Source organism: Oncorhynchus clarkii, chromosome 14 (assembly GCF_045791955.1).
Source record: "Oncorhynchus clarkii lewisi isolate Uvic-CL-2024 chromosome 14, UVic_Ocla_1.0, whole genome shotgun sequence".
In the NCBI taxonomy this organism is placed as follows: Eukaryota; Metazoa; Chordata; class Actinopteri; order Salmoniformes; family Salmonidae; genus Oncorhynchus; species Oncorhynchus clarkii.
In genome coordinates, this window is record NC_092160.1 from 4,082,907 (window position 1) to 4,110,247 (window position 27,341).

The 27,341-nt window shown below is 39.9% G+C and overlaps 1 protein-coding gene across 1 annotated transcript in view; it reads right to left on the bottom strand.

Annotated features, from left to right (window-relative positions):
- Positions 1–623: 623 nt before the first annotated feature.
- LOC139365914 (alpha-1A adrenergic receptor-like) overlaps positions 624–27,341 on the bottom strand; it is a 35,504-nt gene continuing 8,786 nt past the window's right edge. The window contains exons 2-3 of the mRNA XM_071102974.1: positions 1,943–2,084; positions 624–1,680 (exon numbers count right to left, since the gene is read on the bottom strand). Of these exons, the coding sequence (XP_070959075.1) occupies positions 1,254–1,680; positions 1,943–2,084 (569 nt within the window). The 3' untranslated portion in view covers positions 624–1,253. The remainder of the gene's footprint in view (positions 1,681–1,942; positions 2,085–27,341) is intronic.

Consider the following 27,341-nt stretch of genomic DNA (forward strand, 5'->3'; position numbering starts at 1 on the left):
TAAGCTTTCTGCAATATGAGATATGTCTAATCACATTAGCCTACGTTAGCTCAACCCACCGATCCAGTAGAGGTAAAAAAAAAACTCCCATATTTCCCATGGATGCACTTGTTTTCTCCTTAAAGTCCAATTGTGATAGGCCTACCATAGAAGAAGAAAAAACGGTATAGGCACACTGAGACACACATATTGTACAATATAGACATTTGTTTTATTTATTTGCAAAATGGAAAATCAGTGGCCATTGGCATACGACAGTTGAAGTGTTAAGGGCTCGATTCAATCCATACCGCGATGGATCTGCGCTGTAGCCCGATTTACAATTAAAGGCAACATTACTGCGCTCGCAAGACTGCATTCACAGTAACCGCTGCAAATGTCGGCTCAATTGGAAATGATCTCAAATGTCAAGCGTGCTACAACACAGTTCTTCCACGCTACGGCTTGAATCAAGCCCTTAATCTAAGTATGCTATATACAGTATCTTTGACATATGAATGACTGAGTAATGTTTGAAAATACATTTATTTATGGAGTGTATCACATTTTTCATAGATGGGGTAGTGCGTGTAACAGTAGCAGTGGCTTTATAATCTCCTCTTAAATCAAAGCACTATGTTCCCGCCACATTCTTTTTTTTCTCCTTTATCTTTTGCAACCACTAGATTTATGATGAGTACACTAAATTACCAGGTTATACTTTATTTACACAAACATTCCATACAGATATCAAGTGACAGTAACAGAAAAGTGATCATCAGATCTTTACATGTAACACAACCCCATTCTCTGACTGACCACAGACCCAGCAGAGAAGAGGCATTCGCAGATCAGGATAAACTGAAAGAGGAAGGATGACAGTTTAGGGTGCAGTTCCACACGTAGTCCCAAGGTTTCATGACTTTGTTTCTGTCAAATCCATAGTATACAGTTTGTGGTTTATGAGAAATACAGTACAGCCTCATCTGTAGTCGTTTTCCTCTGACAGTGATAGTGATAGTTCGATTTAACAGATGCTGGATTGATCCTGATGCTCAGTAAAGCTGGCTAACATACAGCAGAGGGCATCGTCAACCATTTCCCATACCAACAATACAAAACCATTGACCGTTCGAGGATCACTTGACATGAACCACTGACAGTGAATGGAACCATACATCACTCCCCATCATCAGTCCAGGACTAAACATGATTCAAATCCCCATCAGGAATCATTCAACAACAACTCATGGGTCTGTAAGACTACCAGAGAGTCACACCTTATCATCAGGTATGTCCCCTCCACACTCCCCATTCTGCCCCCCACAGGGGAACAAGAACACCCCCTGACCAGACTCCCTGTAAGACATCCCCCCATGGGTCCCTCCACTCCCCACACCCCCCCTTAGTGTTCCCAGTTGGCAGCTAGCAGGACTCCCAGGCAGCAAGGAGGGGGACCTGGAGGCGGCGGAGGCCCAGCAGGTGTAGAGGGCCTCCCCCTCTGGGCAAGCCAGCATGTAGCTCGGACTGGGGCTGGCTGAGGAGGACAGGGTGCGCTGGCTCCCGTTGAGGCAGGCAGGGTTCTTCTGTGAGTGGCCAGACTCAGCCGAGTTCTTTCGTGAGTGGCTGGCGGAATTGAAGTGGGAGGTACGGTAGTTGTAGGCATGCCAGCCTGGGCGTCTCCTATGGTGGCACTGGCATCTGAGGATGGAGAGGTGGGGGAAGGATTAAGTCCAAATTAAAACGCTTTATTGTACATTTAGGGTAAAAGTGGGCATTTGAATTTGGCTTCTACATGGCTCAGAACAACAACCACAATGTACAGAACTTTAGACACACAAAGGGCTACTACGAATAATACTTGGCCACTCTCAGAGTAAATTGTAATATGAAAGACCAATCTGAAGATGCAGAGGAATTAAGGAGTACAGTAATATGATAGGTAGTAAAGTAATAGACCAACCTGAGGATGCGTATGAATGCCAGTTTGAACTCTCGGCTGTAGCAGGGGTAGATTATGGGGTTGAGACAGGAGTTGAAGTAGCCCAGCCAGAAGATCACCTTGAACAGTGTCTCAGGAGGGCGGAAGTCTGGATTGAAAGACCCTGGGGGGGACAGGAACAGATAAAGGTTATACATTTTTATATTCCTTTTAAAATAATATTTTCTAAATAAATTTAAAAAACAATTATAAAAAAAAACGAAAAACCAGTAAAAGCAGGTAAGCTGGTTGTAATATTTGTGGCCATTTTCTGGTGTTCTGTGGTGGAAAACTGAGCGTAACACGTCAAACCTGTTACCCAGACATGCTAGAAATGTTTTAACAGCTTGCCATCAATTGCCACTCACTGTTGCACACAGTAAGTTTCCACTCCCCCTGTCACAGAGGGATTCAAGGCCCACGTAACCAGCATGGCTACCACAGCATTCTGCAGCGATATGCCATCCCATCTGGTTTGCACTTAGTCCCACTATCATTTGTTTTTCAACAGGACAATGACCCAACACACCTCCAGGCTATGTAAGGGCTATTTGACCAAGGAGAGTGATGGAGTGCTGCATCAGATGACCTGGCCTCCACAATCACCTGACCTCAACCCAATTGAGATGGTTTAGGATGAGTTGGACCGCAGAGTGAAGGAAAAGCAGCCAACAAGTGCTCAGCATATGTGGGAACTCCTTCAGGACTGTTTGAAAATCATTCCAGGTGAAGCTGGTTGAGAGAATGCAAAGACTGTGCAAAGCTGTCATCAAGGTAAAGGGCGACTACTTTGAAGAATATAAAATATATTTTGATTTGTTAACACTTTTGTTTACTACATGATTTCATATGTGTTATTTCATAGTTTTGATGTCTTCACTATTACTCTTCAATGTAGACAATAGTACAAATAAAGAAAAACCCTTAAATGAGTAGGTGTGTCCAAACGTTTGACTGGTACTGTACATGTAAACAGGGATGAAAAGTGACTGGTAGCAGGGATATAGATATACTTATGTTAATAAACTAGTAGTAATATATACAGTGCCTTCAGAAGGTATTCATACCCCTTGACTTATTCCACATTTTGTTTTGTTACAGCCTGAATTCTAAATGACTTAAATTGATTTTGAGGAAGCACCTTTGGCAGCGTTTACAACTGTGAGTCTTTCTGGTAAGTCTCTAAGAGCTTTCAAACACCTGGATTGCGCAACATTTGCCACTTTTTCTTTGCAAAAATCTTCAAGCTCAGTAAAATTGGTTGTTGATCATTGCTAGACAATAATTTTCATGTCTTGCCATAGATTTACAAGTAGGATTAAGTCAAAACTGTAACGTGGCCACTCAGGAACATTCACTGTCTTCTTTGTAAGCAACTCTAGTGTAGATTTGGCCTTGTGTTTTAGTTTATTGTCCTGCTGAAAAGTGAATTAATCTCCCAGTGTCTGGTGGAAAGCAGACTGTACCAGGTGTTCCTCTAGGATTTTAATGATAACAAGCATACCCATAACATGATGCAGTCTATGACTATGCTTGAAAATATGTAAAGCGGTTCTCAGCAATGTGTTGTATTGGATTTGACCAAAACATAACACTTTGTATTCAGGACAAAAATATGAATTGCTCTTTGCCACATGTTTTGCAGTGTCAAGTGGCTTGGTGCAAATAGAATGCATGTTTTGGAATATTTTTATTCTGTACAGGCTTCCTTCTTTTTACTCTTAGGTTAATATTGTGGAGTAACTGCAATGTTGATCCATCCTCAGTTGTCTGCTATAAGAACTATTAAACTCTAACTGTTTTAAAGTCACCATTGGCCTTATGGTGAAATCCCTGAGCGGTTTCCTTCCTCTCCAGCAATTGAGTTAGGAAGGACGCGTGTATCTTTGTAGAAACTGGGTGTATTGATACACCATCCAAAGTGTAATTAATAACGTCACCATGCTCAAGGGGATATTTAATGACTACTTTTTATTTTACCCATCTAACGAAAGTTGCCCTTCTTTGCGAGGCATTGGAAAACCTCCCTGGTCTTTGTGGTTGAATATATGTTTTAAATTCACTGCTCAACTGAGGGAGCTTAAAGGTAATTGTATGTGTGGGCTACAGAAATGAGGTAGTCATTCAAAAATTATGTTAAACGCTATTATTGCACATGAGTGGTGGCTCCTCAGGGGAGGACCATAATCCTCAGTGAATTTCTGAAACATTTAAATAGTGAAACATTCGTTATCCTTTTTAGATCAAACTATACTAAATATAGTCACATGAGTTTAGTTCTGACAAACAGAGTAAATAACTCACGGACAACTAGTAAAAGCTCAAACCAAGTTTATTCACCCACTGGGTCAAACAGCTGCAAAAGACAAACACATATTTACACAAGCACATATATTTATACCCTCCTCCTAGGAGGAGTCACCTCCTTGCACGTCTAGATAGCCAACACATCTCTGTTGCTAGTCAGGAACAGAATGTAAACTTCCTGCCTCCCCCCATTGTCTCACTCAGTAACTTTCCATACACCTAGTTCTTATCCACCCTCCATTGACCCCAACATACATGTAAAGTAATCAATAAGTTGTAGTATGGTAACATGAACCAATTTCAAGCTATAATCCAACATGTCACCAAATAATTGATTCAAACACACTGTTTTGCAATGAAGGTCTACAGTAGCCTCAACAGCACTCTGTAGGGTAGCACCATGGTGTAGCCGGAGGACAGCTAGTTTCCGTCCTCTTCTGGGTACATTGACTTCAATTCAGACTAACATAGTAATTATGACAACTTCCAGAGCATGTACTCCAACCTATCAGAGCTCTTGTGGCATGAACTGACATGTTGTACACCCAATCAAAGGATCAGAGAATGAATCTAGTACTGAAATAATAATCTACAGCTAGCTAGCACTGCAGTGCATAAAATGTCATGAGTAGTCGACTCAGAGTGAGAAAGACAATAGTTGAACAGTTTTGAACAAATCAATTTCTTGAAAAATGAAGCGTGCGCGAGAGCTATATGTATTTTTTCACTTTCCCTTACTTAGCTAGCGAATGCAGCTAGCTAGTTTAGTCTGCTCAAACAGATAGGGATGCTATGTTAGCTAGCTGGCTATGGCTATCCAACACTGGAACTCTTCCAAGTCATGGTCATATTTAACTGCTAAGCTGCTTGCTGACTGTACACTGTACTGCATCGTTGTAATGGGTTTACTAACGCATTAGTTCTGGTAGCTATTTTGACTATGATGTTATAATATGATGATAATGATGTAGGCTGTGTGTAGCGATTATGATATGAAGGTTTGGCTCGGAAAGTTTTTTTTGCCTAGTTAGACAGCTGATGTGTTGTGCACTGAACTCCAGTAGCGAAGGGAAAAGGTGAGGGGAGCGTTTAGCTGTGAGAATAAATGACAGAATAGCATACTCGGAGTTGCCCTTATGTTAGGCCCTGATCTGGCTTTTCCATATGGCTATGGGCTACATTAGTTAATTTAGCAGACAAGATTTGCTTAGAATTCCGTAGCATTATTTTATATTAATGTATAGTATAGAATAGAATACAATTGAAAATAGCTGAATAAAAAATAAAGTATATCTTTTCCAAACGATTTTAGGGAGTGTGCACATGTGGCTATTCTGTGTTGAGTGGTTAACAAAGAAACAGGTCCTCCCATATGCTTAATTTACAGTTATTTAGGCAACTTTAAATGTGATACAAACATTGGGCTATATGTTTGGACTTTTAATACATTCTAAGGTTGCATGATGCAACTCTAATGATGATTTGAAAAAAGTTGCATGAAAGGCATGAGCTCGGCTTTGTTTTCTTTGTGCAGGCTGCACACACTTCATCAGTCTCTCATTCACAATTTGATAAGCATTTGATAATGTCTCAAATTTCCCGGCGGCATCCCCTTAGTGTGACCGTAATGCACCCTAAAAAAAATCCATTCCTTTGGCGGGCAGTGGCCGTTGTGCCCTTGTGCTTCGGGAGAAGGGAATTATAATTATTATATTCAGCCCGTCTAACTCACATGGCTCTCTCAGATAGCTCAAATCTTATTAGCCAATGCCTGTCATGTAATCAGGTCTTTCTCACAGGCTACAAGTGAAGACAGACACATCGGGGAAGCGACTGCGCACGTCCTTATCCAATTCTGAGGTGCATATTGAAGATATTGGAAGAGATGAGCAGGCCTAACGAACAGCAAAAGCACTAGCCTATGTCATTCTACTATCCCCCATAGTGCAAAAGTTTACCTATTTAATAAATAAATATTCCAAATGTAGTCTGGGACAGTTGTGGGATGCGATAGATTCCAAATTAATACAACCACTAGCATCAAAAAATGTTTTTAAGCAATGAGGTTGACGTAACAGATCAAAACTTTTAGCTTAACATGTTGATAAACTATTAGGCTATTTCTTCACATTATAAGTTCAGCAATGTGCACAAGGCTGTATGTGCAAATGTTCCAAAATGGGAAAACACCATTCTCAAAAGTGACCGCAAATGCGATTATGCATGTAATGCTTTTAATATATGCATGCAATGCATTATTATGGTGAAAATGATCTTCCCCTAACTTAAAACTTGTGCGCTGCCCATGTATGCCAGTTAGGCTCTACACCCATTGTAAAGCAGATTAATATGCTTACTTTTAAGAAGCTATTTGGCCACTTTAGTGATGCTAACCTTCTCAAACATATAAGCCCATGGGCTAGGCTACAGGAGGTGTGTTACTATGATTTTGAAAAAGTCGCAAAAAAAGGCATGCACCGTTTCTTGCCTTACTGCACACAAGATGGGCATCATTCACAAGTGATAGGCTAATATTGTCATCCATCTGATTATCCTTGATTTAATATTGTCTTTACATATATTATTTAGTATATGTGTGAAATGTGTTTTGATTTGAAAGGTCCATGATAATAGTCCAGTCTCAAAACAGTGGCACAGGGAAAAAACACGTAATCTACTGTATGCACTTAAATAGCGAATGGAAGATGTTTTTCCCTTGGTTCATTTTCATGCCATTCAGGTTGGATATACTCCGGTTGTAAAGAGAAGCAATGTGCTTAATATTAGGAAAGTTGAGAAATAAATATAGTAGGCATAGCCTATAGAAAGCTGATGTTATCCTCCTATGTTTTAATAGAGGTCATCAAAACAGTTCTCTCACGCAATTGCATAGCCTATAGATTGTTGCGCTTCATGAGCTCATGGGCTCTCATTAAGTATTTGATTAGATTTCAGAACACATTTGCAATGACGTCAGAGTGATTAAAGGGACAATAGAGTGCTGAGTACGAGGCAGTTAGCAGGTTTGGTAGGCTACTAATGACCATCAGCAGCATCAGAGCATGGACAAGCCTAGTCACCATGTGGAATTTGACTGTGGTCAGCTGTAACAACAAAATGTGGAAAAGGTCAAATGGTGTGAATAATTTCTGAAGGCACTGTACATGTAAACAGAAGTAATAGTTATCCGGCAGCAAGATAATGAGATGGGTACTAATGGCAATCAATGAACAGCAGCATAGTGGTAGTAATACATCTAATCATTAATCATTTTAGTAGCGGGTGTGGGGGGAGCAGTATTTGTTAGCCCTTTAACAGTCTTATGGCCAGGGGAAAGAAGCTGTTTAGGAGTTTTGGTCTGAGCCTTAATGCACCAGTACCATCTGCTGGACAGGGGCATGGAGAACAGTCTATGTCTCGGTGGATGAAGTCTTTGGCAATGTTTCGGGCCTTTCTCTGATGCCGTCTGGCATGTACATGGGAGCTCACTCCCAGTGATCCACTGTGCCATCTGCACCACCCTCTGTAGGGCCTTCCAGTCGAAGGCGGTGCAGTTGCCATAACATACAGTGATTACAACCAGCCAGGATGCTGTCGATGGCGCAGCTGTAAAAGTTCCTAAGGATCTGAGGGGCCATGCCAAATTGTTTCAGCTTCTTGAGACAGAAGAGGCACTACCATGCCTTTATGACTGTGCTGGTGTGAGAGGACAATGATAAGTCCTCAGTGATGTGGACACAGAGGAACATGAAGCTGTCTTAACCTCTTAAACCATCCCTCAAATCCTTTCAGATAATGTGTCAAATAAGCCCTAGGCCTAAAGTATCGGCAACAAACGTGAGCTAGTAGACAAACTTGAGAGTTGGAAATTAGCTGGTCACTTTGGTCACCTTTATTTAACCAGGTAGGCTAGTTGAGAACAAGTTCTCATTTGCAACTGCGACCTGGCCAAGATAAAGCATAGCAGTGTGAACAGACAACACAGAGTTACACATGGAGTAAACAATTAACAAGTCAATAACACAGTAGAAAAAAAGAGAGTCTATATACATTGTGTGCAAAAGGCATGAGGAGGGAGGCGAATAGTTACAATTTTGCAGATTAACACTGGAGTGATAAATGATCAGATGGTCATGTACAGGTAGAGATATTGGTGTGCAAAAGAGCAGAAAAGTAAATAACTAAAAACAGTATGGGGATGAGGTAGGTAAAATTGGGTGGGCTATTTACCGATAGACTATGTACAGCTGCAGCGATCGGTTAGCTGCTCAGATAGCAGATGTTTGAAGTTGGTGAGGGAGATAAAAGTCTCCAACTTCAGCGATTTTTGCAATTCGTTCCAGTCACAGGCAGCAGAGAACTGGAACGAAAGGCGGCCAAATGAGGTGTTGGCTTTAGGGATGATCAGTGAGATACACCTGCTGGAGTGCGTGCTACGGGTGAGGTGGTTATAATTGTGGGGCAGCTAAAACCATGATTTAGTCAAACAGTAGCATCCTGATCCTGCATGAAAGTGTTTGCCCTGCCCCTGTTTGTCCCTGTGTGCTCTGAGTAGCCTAGATGGAGAGAAGGGGTGGTAAAGAAAAATGTGCAAATTTCCTAATTCAATCACACACAAAAAAAACAGTTGCCTGTTTTGGTTTCGAGTTTCCCTTTCCACAGTTATTAGCCCCAAGTGAATTAGCCTATTGATATTTGTGCACAACGGGTCAGAGTCAGGCAGGTACCGAACAGCAGGACAGGGTCAGGGCAGGCAGAATGGTCAGAACCGGGGAAACAGAACATGAGAAAGCAGGGAGAGGGGAAACATACTGGTAAGACCTGACCAGACAAACTGGCAACAGGCAAACGGAGAACACAGGTATAAATATACTGGGGATAATGAGAAAGATAGGTGACACCTGGAGAGGGGTGGAGACAAGCACAAAGACAGGTGAAACAGATCAGGGTGTGACACAATGGCTTAATTGTCAACCCAAAATGTACTGGTTTAGATGTTGCACATCAAAATATCTTTATCATGCATTCCTGCTTGGAAATGTTAGATGAAACACCTTATTTCTTGAATCATTCCATACCAATAGCACTGTGAATGACTTTACATTTACAAAACAAGGTGCTATCTAGAACTTAAAATGGTTATTTGTCTGTCCCCATAAAATATCCCTTTTTGGTTCCAGTTAGAACCTTTTTGGATTCCATTTAGAAACCTTTCCACAAAGGGTTCTACATGGAACACAAAAGGCTTATCTTATGGGGACAGCTGAAGAACCCTTTTTCTAAGAGTGTGTAACATTATTACAAACATTTTCTATTGTGTAACGCTGTGACAAAATGTTGGTGTAACCGAATCATGGGATGGTGCCACCATCTGAAAATGTTAATGGCACCAGTGCCACCAGGGGAAAAAGTTAGTCTGGCGCCCACATATACAGTTTAATGGATGACATGGGTTCATGTTAGGCCAATCATAACATTGCATTTTTTAAAGAAATAAGTGCCATGATATCATGGGAAAAAGGCCTATGGGAGTTTTTTAAATGCTCTGGAATTGAGAATATTAGTATATCTAAAAGACCAAAAAACTGCACAGATTAACACCTTTTTGATTTGCAGGAGAGTAGAATTGTATTGAATGAAATTATTCGTTTCCAATTACTTACCACCCCGTAAGGTTGGGGTACTGCTTGATTTTCATTTATTCTGACAATAACCCCACACTAGTCCCAGGTATGTGACTAGCAGCCCTGGCTGGTGGACATCGTCCTAGCCACTTGGAACAGACACAACAGCACTACGAGGGCGTGGGATGACCCAACATTCCGATGAAAGACAGATGCGTTCCGGACGAGATGCAACTCTTCAAAAATAGTAATTGGTATGTGCCCTAGGCTACATAACCTAATAAACGTCTTAGCCTTGCTCTTGGACCCAGTCATGCCTACCAGGGGTGGCTCTCTCTGCCCAAAGAGTGCTTTCCACTTGAGATAGCAAATCTGCAGTCTCAAGTTGATGTCAGTACCAGTACACTAAACCTAGAAGATTCCAGCACTGGTGGGAAGGAAACAGATAGAAATAGAATGGGCGAGGGATTAAGGGATAGGAGAGAGAGGGTGTGGGAGAAGAAGTGCGAAAGAGAGACCACATGCATTTCCTTACTAAATAGCATGGATTCTCATCAAACACTTTTTTATGTAAGCTAATGAGTGCAGCTGGTCTGTGTTATGTTGTGTCACACTCCCCACTGTGGACTGGCGTGCTACAGACGACTATATTGGTCCTCTAATACAGGACTAGTAAAGGCCCAGTGCACTACTTTTGTGCAATTTTTTTTATATGTATATTTTTCAATAAAAACATTTATTCCGATTTTTCAGGTAGTGCTGCAGCCCCCTTAGCACCCATATTTCACACGGCTATGCGCAAGGAGCTACGACTTAGGAATGATAACACCGAGTTATGAATCACAAACTGGAAGGTATGGAATAGCTGTGCTGTGTATTTCTGTGTGTGTGTGTGTGTGTGTGTGTGTGTGTGTGAACATGTGTGTTTGTATGTAAGCCACACTTGGTCTCTAAAGAGAAGAATGGCGCAAATTAGTAACACATTCCTGGCGAGATTGTGGATGCTCTATAATCCCAGGCAATCGTGAGTGAAATTACCTCTGTTAGGACATAATATCTGCCAAGCCAGATGGAGACCTCTGCTCCTAGAGAAAAATTTAGGGTAACCTCTTCCAGGACACCACACTGTAAAACAAATCATCTAGTTGTTTCAACTAATTATTATTAAGTAACTGGTTCCACAGTCTTTTTATGTTAACTCAATTTATCGGGCCATGTGTTCCCTGAACAATATAACATTGCTGGCCCAAACTTACATGTATGTTTGCTCAACTTGTATCATATGTTCATTCAACTTAAATTATTATTTGGGCATCTTAAGAAAAAAGGCAACTGGCTACACACAACAACGGCGCTTTTAACATACAACGTTTTCAACATTCAACACCAGTCAAAAGTTTGGACACCTATTCATTCCAGGGTTTTTATGTATTCTTTCCTATTTTCTACATTGTAGAATAATAGTGAAGACATCAAAACTGTGAAATAACACACGGAATCATGTAGCAACCAAAAAGCAACTAAAAAAGTGTTAAACATATTTTACATTTGAGATTCTTCAAAGTAGCCACCCTTTACCTTGATGACAGCTTTGCACACTCTTGGCATTCTCTCAACCAGCTTCATTAATTAGTCACCTGGAATGCATCTCAATTAAGCCCTATTTGGTAAAACACCAGTCCATACTATGGAAAGAACAGCTCAAATAAGCAAAGAGAAACGACAGTCCATTACTTTAAGACATGAAAGTCAGTCAATGCAGAACATTTCAAGAATTTTTTAAGTTTCTTGAGTGCAGTTTCAAAAACGATCAAGCACTATGATGAAACTGGCTCTCATGAGGACCACCACAGGAAAAGAAGACCCAGAGTTACCTCTGCTGTAGAGGATAAGTTCATTAGTTACCACCCTCACAAATTAAAGCCCAAATAAATGCTTCACAGAGTTCAAGTAACAGACACATCAACATCAACTGTTCAGAGGAGACTGCGCGAATCAGGCCTTCATGGTTGAATTGCTGTAAAGAGACCACTACTAAACGACTCCAATAAGAAGAAGAGACTTGCTTGGGCCAAGAAACATGAGCAATGGACATTAGACTGGTGGAAATCTGTCCTTTGGTATGATGAATCCAAATTTGAGATTTTGGTCCCAACCGCTATGTCTTTGTGAGATGCAGAGTAGGTGAACAGATGATCTCTGCATATGTTGTTCTACCGTGAAGCATGGAGGAGGTGGTGTGATGGTGTGGGGTTGCTTTGCTGGTGACACTGTCTGTGATTTATTTAGAATTCAAGGCACACTTAACCAGCATGGCTACCTCAGCATTCTGCAGCGACACTCCTTCCCATCTGGTTTGTACTTAGTGGGACTATCATTTGTTAATCAACAGGACAATGACCCAACACACCTCCAGGCTGTGTAAGAGCTATTTGACCAAGAAGGAGAGTGATGGAGTGCTGCATCAGATGATCTGGCCTCCACAATCACCCAACCTCTACCCAATTGAGATAGTTTGGGATGAGTTGGACCGCAGAGTGAAGGAAAAGCAGCCAACAAGTGCTCAGCATACGTGGGAACTCCTTCAAGACTGTTGAAAAAGCAATCCAGGTGAAGCTAGTTGAAAGAATGCCAAGAGTTTACAAAGCTGTCATCAAGGGAAAGGGTGGCTATTTGAAGAATCTAAAATATATTTGATTTGTTTAACATTTTTTTGGTTACTACATGATTCCATATGTGTTATTTCATAGTTTTGATGTCTTCACTATTATTCTACAATGTAGAAAATAGTACAAATAAAGAAAAACCCTTGAATGAATAGGTGTGTCCAAACTTTTGACTGGTACTGTGCATATTTGACACGTTTACTTTGTGCATCTTCATTTATACAGTAATTATTGAACATGGTTTTATCTCACAACCTCTTGGTTTATGGAATTCTGACCTTCCTGCCACGTCACCATGTCTGTCATTTACCAGTTAATCTGACTATTCTCTTATCATTGATTTCATTTACTTATTATAGCAATTTGAGGATTTTCTGTGTAGTTGTCCAATGTTGGTGGGGCATATTACTCTGTTTTAATGTTCCTCCTTAAAATGACAAAAATAGTTGCTATCATGTCCACTGGTTATATCAAAACATTAGGAACACCTTCCTAAAATTGAGTTGCAACCTCGAAAGCGTTCCACAGGGATGTTAACTCCAATGGTTCCCACAGTTGTGTCAAGTTACTGGATGTCCTTAGGGTGGTGGACCATTCTTGATACACACGGTAAACTGTTAAGCATGAAAAACCCAGTAGCGTTGCAGTTCTTGACACAAACTGGTGCGCCTGGCACCTACTACCATACTCTATTCAAAGGCATTTCAATCTTTTGTCTTGCCCATTAACCCTCTGAATGGCACACATACACAATCCACGTCTCAACTGTCTCAAGGCTTACAAATCCTTCTTTAACCTGTCTCATTCTGATTGAAGTGGATTTAACAAGTGACATCAATAATGGATCATAGCTTTCACCTGGATTCACCTTTCCATGTCATTGAAAGAAAAGGTGTTCTTAATGTTTTGTTTAATCAGTTTATGTCAACATGTGTCATATGTAAGTTGAAAACGTTGTATGTTAAAAGCACTTTGTGTGAATGTGTGTGTAACTAGTTCCACAGCCTAGAAAATATTAATTTCTAGTTAAACATATGAGACCATTCCAGCAAACACATTTTATGTTTTCTCAAGTTGGAACTAAGTTTGGGCACAAATTGTTTTGAGTTCAGGTAACACTTGGACCAAAAAGTTTAGTAAAAAAATCAATGGCTGTGGAACCGCTTACTTAATAATAATTAGTTCAAACGACTAGATATTTTTTACAGTGCAATATCAAGGCAAGGGCATCTGTTAGTGGTAACACTTGTCTTCGAACTACAACTGAGTGAAGCATTTAGAGTATATAGTTACACAATTCTACAAAGCTATGAAAAAATAAGCAGGTGGTTTATAGATTGTGTTACCAAACATTTAAGGATCGGACCCATTTTTTCAATTTTCGCCTAAAATGATAAACCCAAATCTAACTGCCTCTAGCTCAGGACCTGAAGCAAGGATACACATATTCTTGATACCATTTGAAAGAAAGTGCAAGTCTTTGAAGTGCAAGAGAAAGGACATAATGCATAATTCCAGCCTTGGTACAATTTAGATTTTGGCCACTAGATGGCAGCAGTGCAGGTGCAAAGTTTTAGACTGAGCCAATGAACCATTGCATTTCTGTTCAAAATGTTGTTTCAAGACTGCCCAAATGTGTCTAATTGGTTTATTAATAACTTTAAAGTTTAAAGTTCAAAACTGTGCACTCTCCTCAAACAATAGCATGGTATTATTTCACTGTAATAGCTACTGTATAGCTACTGTAGGATCTGGACTCTGAGAAAGTGTACAGTGGTAGGACCCAATTCATATTTTACCCCAGACTGGACCCTATCAACGGAATCCAGTCCAACTCTTACCCCAGATCCAACTTTGGGCCCAGACATAATGTCTGTTTCCATAGTACTGTATGCTCCCAGTCCCAGATACATGGCATCCACTAGACAATTAGCTCTGAGTGGTATTAATCTGCCTGTCTGGAAGCAGGGCTCCTGGGAGCAGGAGAGAGATGAGGAGAGATATTAAATCCCAACCTATTCTGCATCTCAAACAGTCCTACTCTGCATCAATTCTAGGTTACGTAATACCATTTAGGGTTGATGTCTAGGGGAGAAAATAGCATGTGAAAATACCAACCACTAAGCACTGGGCCATTCATCTACTGTACAGGAGGCCAAGACACGTACAGATAACATTATCCCTCTCTCTCTCTCCCCCATCTCTCTTTCTCACTCTCAATCTCAGTCTGTCAGACCAAAACACACATTACCTTAATTGCAAATTCAATTGTGCCACCTGCGACTTAAGCCTCACTGTAAACACTGCAGCCATGTCTTCCTTGCCACACAGAGAGAATTGCTGGTGGCTGGTCTATCTCTTCCTCTCTTTCTCTCCAGCCCTCTCTACCTGTGCCACCTTGGCCTGAGCTAAAGATTTTGTGCCAAATGAAAGGAGCAGTGTACTGGGACTGAGAGGGGGACCAGTGTGTACTGGGAAGCTTTGCTTCCTGCACAGAGCCTCAGAGGGGCCGTAAAGCTGGCATTTGCCCGGGCCAACACAGCTGTGTGCCTGTCTGCCTCTCCCTCAGGACTGGGCCCTACACACAGAGAGAGGCCCCTGGGGGCCATGACCATGGGTCAGTGCCTGGACCAATACACACAGCCACTGTGTAAACCCAACACACACACACACAATACAGACAAGCATGTATGCGAGTGCACACACACACAGGCATACGCACACATATGAACACACACACACACAAATACACAGCCCACTTATTCCATACTTCTTGTCTGTGATTTTCAACTCAGTGTTTTCATTCCTAAGGCGTAGCTCCTAGTGTCCACTCTCACCTCATTAGCCTATGAGATTCCCTCTCACCTGCGATGCTTGACGCTAACCGGAGTGAGTGCACAAACCAGCTGCACTCATTAGCTTATATAATAAGATTGTTTGAGAATCCATGCTAATCTTGCTGTCCAGCTAGGTGTTGGAATGCATAGAAAATTAAATATTTGTAATTGATGAATCCAGGTTTCAGGAATTTGTGATCTTTAGCTTTAAAGGAAAATTCACCCTGGCTCTGCCACTGCACATAGTCATTACTATATTAACAACATTGCATTTTTGTCATACATAAAAATGACCCAAACCACAAGTTGGAAAGAGTGCATTTTAATTTAACTGGTAGAATCAGGAAGTTTTGACTTTCTGTGTATTCACGTGCTCATAGTGAACCACAAAGTCTGGCATTCATAGCGAATCTAGAAACCGCCCCACTAGGTAGATGGGGTGTACCCACAAACTTAGATTTATATGGCATTGTTTACTTCAAACGAACAACACACAGAAATCTCAGAATTTCTCTAGGCAATATATTTTTTTTTACATTTGTTTTTCATTAACGTTTGTCATCATGCCCGTGTGATGTTCTGTGCCTGGCTGTGCTAATTACAAACAAGTGCAAAAGGAGTTATCATTCACCATTCTACCGAGCTGATATTTCCCATGATGCTGCCCGTAGAACTGAATGAGTCCCCCCTAAATAAGGCAGCAACTAATTCAAAATTGGCTATATTGTACAAATTCATTTAAAAAACAATTAGCTTTTTGGTCTTAATTTAAGGTTAGGCGTTATGGTGGTTATGTTAAAAATCTGATGTTTTGTCTTTGTGGCTGTGCTAACTAGTGACCACTATGCAGAGCGGCGTCCAGAACAAGATTCATGACTAAAAAAGCTAACCTGCTTGCTGCTATCAAGAATTATGTTTACAGTGACTAAAGATGATCAAAGGGATTTTTAATCTGAATTGATGAGGAATCCATTTCGACGCCAGCTGAGAAGTGATGCGAAACCATCTATTTTTTTCTTTCATAACAAAATGAAAGATTTTCTATTAGAAGTAACCTAACGTTAGCTAGCCTAGCTGGACCAACTAGATACAGTCCTGTATTGAACTCTGAAAGACGTCAACAAAATCATATAGCGGTCTTTTGGATGCACACTGTCAATCAATTTCGCCAATGCTAACTTCAGCAGAGTAAAACAAAAATGTTTGTTCATTCTAACGTTAAGCTAGCTAATGTTATCAAATAAGAGTAGCGCAATCTGGTAGTCATCTATTCCACTCTTACCTTGAAAACACTGCTACTAAAAATAGAATGGCCGAGAAAGCTAACACACTCTCTGTTTGTGTGTTGGTAGCAATGAGGAATTTGTTTAAATCGTCTATGATTGGTTAGTTGGTTCTCAGTTGGCTAGCAATCTTGTTAACAGCAAGCTGGCAATATTGAAATGTCCATCTTAGGTGTGCTAAGCTAGCCAGTCTAATAGAGATCAATTGGTTAAATTGTATATTGTTGTGTATTTTGTTGTAGGTCATACAGAATCTTATTCCATCAGAATGTGCTTCCAACCCCTAGCTCTGCACAAGGTGAAGGTAAGTTGGCAAAAATATGTATGACCTGACAGCTAAGAGAGCTCAATTTTACATGAATTGGGTAGTGTGTGTATGGGTTTGTGATATGTGGTTACAGGTGGTTAGAGAGAGCCTGTGAACCATAGAGTACCTTCCAGACCATGTCATCAATTTAGTCTACCCCCTTTTCTCTTTGTAAAACTTGGTTTACCTGGAGTCCTTCCACAGTGCCCTGCTGAAATATACCCTAAAGCGGTTGTATTTTAGGTACACACGCATGAGGGAGTGGACACAACTTGCCATTATGGAGCACAACAACATTGTGGGACAAAAACCGGAAAGGGATACTGAAAGGTATGGCATCAAGACTACAACAGTAACGACACAACCATCTCATTCTTCTTCTCTGCAGATTCTCAAAACACAATACAAAGACATGTCTAGAAAAGTCCCACTGCTAACGGCTACTGATCGGTCAATGAGCTGAGGGAGGTTTACAGACAGGTATTTGAGATGAGGATGAGGGAGGTTTAGGTTGTGCAGGATTGTGTTTAAAGACATGTATTGTTGTGTATTAGAGCGATTGAGAGGTGACATTTTTTACATACTGTGCTCGATTTTAACAAACCTAACGCAAAGGTAAATCATAGTGCTGATGGTAGCGTTATATTTTTGATATTTTCACAACCAAATGATGGGTGCAGTAGCTGGCAGTGACTGGGTTTTGATGAATAAACAAGTAGTGGGTGTGTCATGGCTTGGCTCCTCACTGACCAATCAGAACATGCTCCATGGCTAAAAATGTGGTTTCTTCAAGTTGAGTATTTAGTCTTTTATGTATTGCATTGTCATCAACTCTAATTTGAATGTTAGTCCATTATAGCCAAGTTGGTTAAATAACCTGCCCAATATTTAGATTATTTTTTACAGTCCACAATGTTACAATTGCATTGCTTCAATATGGAAATACATTGTTAAACATAAGCTACAGCATTCCTACTAATATAGGGGCTAGGCCTACTGTAAATTGCAGTCTAGACATGGACATGCAAAACGTAGTCTATAAACAAGATTAAAATCACTTGGCTATTGGTAAGTTCTAAAAAGAATGCTGGAGTATTTGAGGTAGATACTGTACCTGTAGGCGGGGATTAGGAGAAAGTGACTGGTAGCAGGATTAATAATAATAATAATAAACAGTACGACAGCAGCGTAAGTAATGGGTGGATTTGTTGTGTGGGTGGGTGGGTGCCATCGTGACAGTGTTGGCATGATAGGCAGATATACAGTACATGTAAACAGGGATGAAAAGTGACTGGTAGCAGGGATATATAAATACTTACAGTAATAAACTAGTGGTAATATATACAGTGCCTTCAGAAAGTATTCACACTGCTTGACTTTTTCCACATTTTGTTGTGTTACAGCCTGATTCTTTAAATGTATTATTGCATCACTGGCCTACACACAATACCCCACAATGCCAATATGGAATTATGTTTTTAGAAATGTGTACAAATTAATAAAAAAATGAAAAGCTGAAATGTCTTGAGTCAATAAGTATTTGTTATGGCAGGCCTAAGTATGTTCAGTAGTAAACATTTGCTTAACAAGTCACATAAGTTGCATGGAATAAAAGTGTTTAACATGATTTTTGAATGACTGTATCCCACACATACATACAATTATCTGTAAGGTCACTCAATCGAGCAGTGAATTTCAAACAAAGATTAAACCACAAAGACCAGGGAGGTTTTCTAATGCTTCGCAAAGAAGGGCACCTTTTGGTAGATGGGTAAAATAAAAAGTAGACATTGAATGTACCCTTGAGCATGGTGAAGATATTAATTACACTTTGGATAGTGTATCAATACACCCAGTCACTACAAAGATACAGGCATCCTTCTTAACTCAGTTGCCGGAGAGGAAGGAAACCGCTCAGGGATTTCACCATAAGACCAATGGTGACTTTAAAACAGAATTTAATGGCTGTGATAGGAGAAAACTTGAGGATGCATCAACAACATTGTAGTTACTCCACAATACTAACCTAAATTAGTGAAAAAAGGTGGAAAAATAGTGAAAAAAGGAAGTCTGTATAGAATTTTAAAAAATATTCCAAAACATTCATCCTGTTTTCAATAAGGCACTAAAGTAAAGCTGCAAAAAATGTTGCAAAGAAATTAACTTTATGTCCAGAACACAGAGCGTTATGTTTGGGGCAAATCCAACACAACACATCACTGAGTACCACTCTTCATATTTTCAAGCATGTTGGTGGCTGCATCATGTTATGGGTATGCTTGTCATCAGCAAGGACTAGGGAGTTGTCTTTGTATAAAAATAAATGGAATCGAGCTAAGCACGAGGAAAACCTGGTTCAGTCTGCTTTCAAACAGACACTGGAAGACAATTTCACCTTTCAGCAGGAAAATGACTTAAAACACAAGGCCAAATATACACTGGAGTTGCTTACCAAGACAACATTGAATGTTCCTGAGTACCTAGTTACAGTTCTGACTTAAATTGGCTTGAATCTATGGCAAGACTTGAAAATGACTGTCGAGCAATGATCAACAACCAATTTAACAGAGCTTGCAGATTTTTTAAAAGATAGTGTGAAAATATTGTACAGAGCTAAAGAGTTAATTGGCTGAGGTGGAAGAACCTGCCAGAGGACAACAGTCTCTACAGCACTTCACCAATATGGGCTTTATGGGAGAGTGGTCAGACAAAAGCCACTCTTGAGAAAAAGACTGAGAGGATAAGGCAAAATAATCTGTGGTCTGCTGAGACAAAAACGTAACTCTTTGGCCTGACTCATCACCCATCTAACACCATCCCTACCATGAAGGATGGTGGTGGCAGGATAGAGGGAACAATGAATGGAGCCAAATACAGGAAAATACTTGACATTTGCTCTGGTCCAAAGTTAAACCAACTCTCAAGTTCAAAGACTTTCAAAGTTCCTCAATAGAAGCCGCTCCTCCGTAGGTTTAATTCTGTGGGCATAATTCTGATAATTCATGTCATATCAAGATGCCCAGGGCTTCAAGGCAAGCTTCCTCCATCCTCTCTCCTCACCCGCAAAATTTCAGTTGCATCTCACGCACTACACTGTGACTATATATTCTATCCACATAATGTTTATACAGCCCGTCACATATATATGTACTGAACAAAAAATATAAACGCAACATGTAAAGTGTTGGTCCCATGTTTCATGAGCTGAAACAAAATATTCAGAAATTCTCCATATGCACAAGAAGCTTATTTCTCTCAAACGATGTGCACAAATTACTTTACATGTCCTTTGCCAAGATAATCCATCCACCTGAGAGGTGTGGAATATCAAGCATCTGATTAAACAGCAATCATCACATAGGTGCACCTTGTGTTGTGGACAATAAAAAGCCACTCTATAATGTGCAGTTTTGTCACACAACACAATGTCACAGATGTCTCAAGTTTTGAGGGAGCATGCAATTGGACAGAGTTTTGAGGGAGCGTGCAATCCACCAGAGCTTTTGACAGATATTTCAATGTTTACTTCTCTAACATAACCTCCAATGACTTTTTTGAGAATTTGGCAGTATGTTCAACCTGCCTCACAACCGCAGACCACGTGTTTGGCGTCGAGTGGACAAGCGGTGTGCTGATGTCAATGTTGCCCCATGGTGCCGGTGGGGTTATGGTAAAGGCATGCAAAAACTACAGACATACATACACAAATGCATTTTATCGATCGCAATTTGAATGCGCAAACATAACGTGACAATATCCCGAGGCCCATTTTTTAAAGGTATCTGTGACCAACAGATGCATATCTGTATTCCCAGTCATGTGTAATCCATAGATTAAGTCCTAATGAATTTATTTAAATTGACTGATTTCTTCACATGAACTGTAACTCAGTAAAATCAATGAAATTGCTGCATGTTGCGTTTATATTTTTGTTCGTATATATATATATAAATATATTTATACTCCGGACTCCGACATTGCCTGTCCTAGAATTACCTTATTTTACTTTTAGATTTGTGTTTATTGCTGCGCTTTGTTAGATATTACTGCACTGTTGGAGCTAGGAACACAATCATTTCGCTACACCCACAATAACATCTGCTAAACATGTGAATGCGACCAATACAATTTGATTTGTTTTGACTGGCAGCACAGTTTGTTTCTTTCATAATGATTAAACCATGCTGTTACGGTAAAATACAATGTGCTCTTAATGACTTTCCTATACAGATGAAATCGCTCACCCACTCCAAAGCAAGCTTCTCTATCCACACGGATACTGGTGAAGTAATTTAATGTCAAACTATGTGTTAACAACAACTTTAATTTCAGAGGTTTAAAAATGAACGGAAAGGAACGATATAAACCATTCGTTTTTGGGGGGTTCGAAACGGTTCAGATAATTATTTAGCTGTTTGGAACAGTGGAATGGAAATAAAAAAATGTTTCCGTTCAGAAAGAAACGATTGGAAAATTATTTATATTCCAACCCCTGCTTGTGCCATTCGTTTTTTCCTGTTAACGTAACGACCGCTGAAACGTTTGTAATGGCCTGGCAAACAGTGGAATACATTGGCTTTCCATTGCCATCTATAAAAACACCAATGCTGTGTCAGGGATTTAACGCACCGTCTCGACAGTTTCATCACAAGAAAGAGATTAAATAACTTTCCTTTGACGGGTGTTGATTTTTTTTTGTGTACAATTGAAAAAAAGTCTGATTTAATATAGTTGATAAATGTACAAATTAGATTCGCTGAAGTGAACGCAACTTCCTGAAAATGAACACTTGGATTGCGGTGATATGTCTAATCTCACAAACGATATGTACAGATAGGTGTAATCTAGAGACAAGGATTTTGATATGAAATCACATGGTTATACTTCGCTTGACACACTTGTTGAATTATGCAAGTGAACATGACAACAGTAATGAATAATTAATGATGCAGTCTAGACACCGCAGTTGAGCGCAGATAGGCCTAGAGAGAGCGCAGAGTTGTAGCCCTGTTCTACCCTTATTAGATTAATGTTTTAATGTATGCAAATACACCCAGCTGTAACGGATGTCGTCTGGAGATAGAGAGGAGGACCAAGGTGCAGCGTGGTAAGTTTTCATGTCTTTTTAATAAACAAACTGAACACTGGAACAAAACAATAAACGATGTGAACAAAACGAAACAGTACCATGTGGCCCAAACACTCACACGGAAACAAACACCCACAAACCCAAAGTAAAACCCAGGCTACCTAAGTATGATTCTCAATCAGGGACAACAATTGACAGCTGCCTCTGATTGAGAACCATACTAGGCCGAACTCAAAACAAACATAGAAAAACAAACAGACTGCCCACCCCTGACCATACTAAGACAAAAACAAAGGAACTAAGGTCAGAACGTGACACCAGCACATATTATTTACTTATTTTCTTTATTTCATTAATGTATACAAAAAATACCTGATATATTAAGAACATTTTCATATAAGAAAAAAAAGTAAAAATGTACAATAAATTGAATAGCTGAATTTCCACAAATGCCTGAACTCAATTCACTATTTGTCCTTGCCAGTACAATCATATGTGCTACAATTCAGTCAATATCTGAATGATTTTTAAAAAATTAAATACTTGGAGTGTCTTCATCCATTGTCCGACTGTTGAATTTATTAGGGGTTCACAGCGAAGCCAAATAACTGAAGCATAGGTTGGTCACTTTTCTTCTAATTTGGCACACAGAAACTAGAGGCCATGAGTAACTTGGTCAAAAAGAATGACAGAGATTGGCCTATAGGTGGCGCTGTTATAGCAGTCTCACTTAAACCCTCATATCTGCCGCCCCATTTGACCTAGACTTTGTAAGTAGGTGTCTTTCTTACTTTATGCTGAACACATATGCATCAATGAACCATATGGTCTGCCAGGATAGATTTTCCTTTTGGAAAACCTTTGAAAAACCTATTATCATGAAACATAACTACAGATAACGCAACATTTGGTATGTAGGCCCATAGTACAGCTCTTAATTTACCGTTTTTGAACATTTAAGGGATTAGTTAAGAGATGCTCCAGTTATAATGGCCGAGTTGTAAATCCACTTCACAATGGCCTATCAACTTGAAACTTTTTATGGTCATCAAAGACAGTACCATGATGAGACATGACATTTCCCCCTGCCACTGCATATGGTCATGACAATATTAACAATGTTACATTTTTGTCATAAACATAACAATTATCCACACTACAAGCTAGAACGAGCGCAGAGCGAGAACAGACTGCCTGTGTATTTGTATGCTCATAATAAACCACAAAGTTCAGCATTGATAGTAAATGCAGATACCGCCCTGCTAGGTAGATGAGGCGTGCCCACAAACTTGGATTTAGATGGCATCGTTTACTTCGGCTGAACAACACACAGTAATCTCAGAACTTCTCTAGGGATTTTTTATTTTTTACATTTCTTTTAATGTTTCTCATCATGCCTGTGTGCTGTTCTTTGCCTGGCTGTGTTAATTTCAAACAAGTGCAAAAAGGAGTTATCTTTCACTGTTCTACATACCAGAGATTTACCCCGATGTGACCAAAGATTACTAGAGGGATTTTCAGGCTGAACTGATGGAGAATCCATTTTGATGCCAGCTGAGAAGAGATACCATACATTTTTTTTTTCACAATAAAACAGAAGATTTGCTATTAGAGATAACCTAACGTTAGCTAGCTTGCTAGCCTAGCTGGACTAAGTTAGCTAGCTTACAGTCCTGAGTGGAACTCTGAAAGTCTTTGGGATACAGACTGTCAATCAATTTCGCCTATGTCATGGTCACTTATAGTCTGGTAGCTACCTTCAGCATAGCAAACATATTTGTTTGTTCTATCTTTGACAAATGTTAGCTAACGTAAGCTAGCTAACATTAGCAAATAAGAGTAGCTCAATGTGGTAGCCATCTATTCGACTCTTGTCTGAAAATCACACCATTACTGAAACATATATTTGCCGATACAGCTAACTCAGTCTGTGTGTTGGTAGCAATAATGAATGTATATAAATCATCTATGGTTGGTTAGTTATCAGCTGGCTAGCAATCTTACTGACAATTTAGTGATGCTAGCTAGCTAAAAGCATGGTGACAACATTGAAATTTCCATGTTAGGTGTGCTAAGATGGCCAGTCAAATAAAGATCAATTGGTTAAAATTGTGTGTTTTGTTGTAGGTGGTACAGAATCTGATTCCACCAGCATGTGCTTCCAACCCCTAGCTCTGCACAAGGTGAAGGTAAATTGGCAAAAATATTTGCAAGCTCTATTTACAGTAAGCATAGTATTAACATGAATTGGCTAGTGTTTGTACGGGTTTGTGTCTGTGTTATGAGGTTACAAGTGGTTAGAGGTAGCCTGTGGACCACAATGTGCTTTCCAGACCTAGTCTACCCCTTTTTCTCTTTTTACATTTTCTCCACGTAAAAATACACAAGCATGAGCGAGCGGACACACCTTGTAGTTGTGGGTCAGAAACCAGCAAGGGACACTGAAAGGTATAACATCAAGACTACAACAGTTTTGACACAACCACCTAATTCTTCTCTCTGCAGTCTCAAAACATACACTACCGAATCACTTAGAAATGTCCTTGATTTTGAAAGAAAATCACATTTATTGTCCATTAAAATAACATCAAATTGATCAGAAATACAGTGTCAACATTGTTAATGTTGTAAATGACTATTGTAGCTGGAAACGGCTGATTTATTTAATGGAATATCTACATAGGCGTACAGAGGCCCATTGTCCGCAACCATCACTCCTGTGTTCCAATGGCATGTTGTGTTGGTTAATCCAAGGTTATTCTTTTAAAAGGCTATTTGATCATTAGAAAACCTTTTTTGCAATGATGTTAGCATAGCTGAAAACTGGTGTGCTGTTTAAAGAAACAATAAAACTGGCCTTCTTTAGACTATTTGAGTATCTGGAGCATCAGCATTTGTGAGTTGGATTACAGGCTCAAGATGGCCAGAAGCAAAGCACTTTCTTCTGAAACTCGTCAGTCTATTCTTGTTCTGAGAAATGAAGACTATTCCATACGAAAAATTGCCAATGTACTGAAGATCTCGTACAACGCTGTGTACAACTCCTTTCACAGAACAGCTCAAAGTGGCTCTAACCAGAATAGAAAGAAGACTGGGAGGCCCCGGTGCACAACTGAGCAAGAGGACAAGTACATTAGTGTCTAGTTTGAGAAACAGACGCCTCACAAGTCACAGCTTCTTTAAATAGTACCTGCAAAACACCAGTCTCAATGTCAACAGTGAAGAGGCGACTATGGGATGCTGGCCTTCTAGGCAGAGTTGCAAAGAAGAAGCCATATCTCAGACTGGCCAATACAAATTAAAGATTAAGATGGGCAAAATAAAACAGACACTGGACAGAAGAACTCTGCCTAGAAGCCCAGCATCCCGGAGACGCCTCTTCACGGTTGACATTGAGACTGGTGTTTACAGGTACTATTTATTGGTCATTTACAACATTGACAATGTCTACACTGTATTTCTGATCAATTTGATGTTATTTTAATGGACAAAATGTGCTTTTTTTTCAAAAACAAGGACATTTCTAAGTGACCCCAAACTTTTGAACAGTAGTGTAATACAAAGACGTGTACAGAAATCTCCCGCCAAGGGTTACTATTGACAAGAATGATCTTTCAAAGTCAATGAGCTGGGTGAGGTTTACAGACAGGTCTTTGAGATGATGAAGGGAGTTTTGGTTGTGCAGGTTTGTGCTTAAAGACAGGAAATGTATTGTATTGTATGATAGTGATTGAGGTGCCATTTCTCCTCAATTTCCCAAACACACCAATACATACTGTGTAAGAATTGTCCTCTTAAGACATTCCACACCTTCTGCATTCCCCCAATTAACTTTGTTGACTGGTTGATGCCTTCACCAACAAAAGAGTGTTTCACTATGCCCTTTCCCCAACTGAGTGTAAAATTGTAACACCAGAACCATGTCTTTCCATCAGCAAATCTTCTGCAAGAGGTTAAGGAAGTTGGTGGTTAAGAAGGTCTACGAGCCCTGCAATCACCACTTCCTTCAGAGTCTTATCCAGCTGGCTGGTACACCACAGACAGGACAAGACCATTCGCCACAAGCACAAAGAGTCTCAGCTTCCCCTGCCCACCATACCAAACACCATTGCCAGTCTACCGAAGGACAGTGTGGCTGAACATAAGACCAATGCAGAACCACCTTAAAATATATAGGGATATTTTCTATCAAACTTCTACATTTGTCTCCCTTTATGTACCCACAGAAGATATGCATGTATGCTGTACAGGGCTCTGTAGCATCAAACAGATGTTAGAAATTCAGATATATTCAAATAATGTTTATTTGTCATTCTAACATACAGGGGAGTGTAAACTATTTAATGTTGATTCAAAACCAGAACTACATATTCAACAAGAATGTTATGTGGTAAAAATAACATACAAAACAAATACAGTATGAACAATATAGTACAGTTCAGTGTGTCTCAGGAGTAGTAAAGTGCAGAGAACTAGTGATCAGCAGACGATGAGAGAAGTGGTCATGATGAAATTGCCATTCACAAAGAAACATAGAGTAAGAAAATAGTGTGATCCGTGTATTAAAGTTCAGGGAATACATTGTGTGTGTCTGAGATGTAAAGTATAGACATCTGTTGATCAGCAAATTATGGGAGGGGTGTTGTCATGATCAAACTGCCATGCAGCTCCTCTTGAGTCATCTAGGCCTGCTGCTTGTTCCAGCATAAGGTCCAATTCATCGAGAGGGATACAGTTCACAGGATACAGTTCTGCTTCAATGACGCATGCAGGCAAAGGAATTATGTTTCTTTCCAACTAGAATCCACTGCAGGAAGAACCTCAGGCTCCACATGGTATTGGCTCTAAGACAAAACATATACTAAATTATACTCTATTGTACAGTTTGAACTACAGTTGAACTGTGCCAGCATAACGTCAACATTAGTATAGGCTAATTGAATATGCATACATGTGCACAGGCACAGAGATTACATTTAGAACAATATTTAGCCTAATATAAATAAGGCACAAACCTCAATGTTTTCACAGTGACCAGACCGTACAAATTTACCTAGGTAGGTAGACAGTATCTAGCTACAGCCATGCTTTAGGCAAATGTTTTTCTAGTAAAACCAATTTAAACTCAGTTTAAGAGATTTGTTGTTGCATTTAACTGCCAAAAATTCTGTTATCAAGGTCATTTCCTTGGTAGGTGACATCAGAGATCAACAATTGTTTTAATTTTACCTTTGTTTAACTAGGCAAGTCAGTTAAGAACAAATTCTT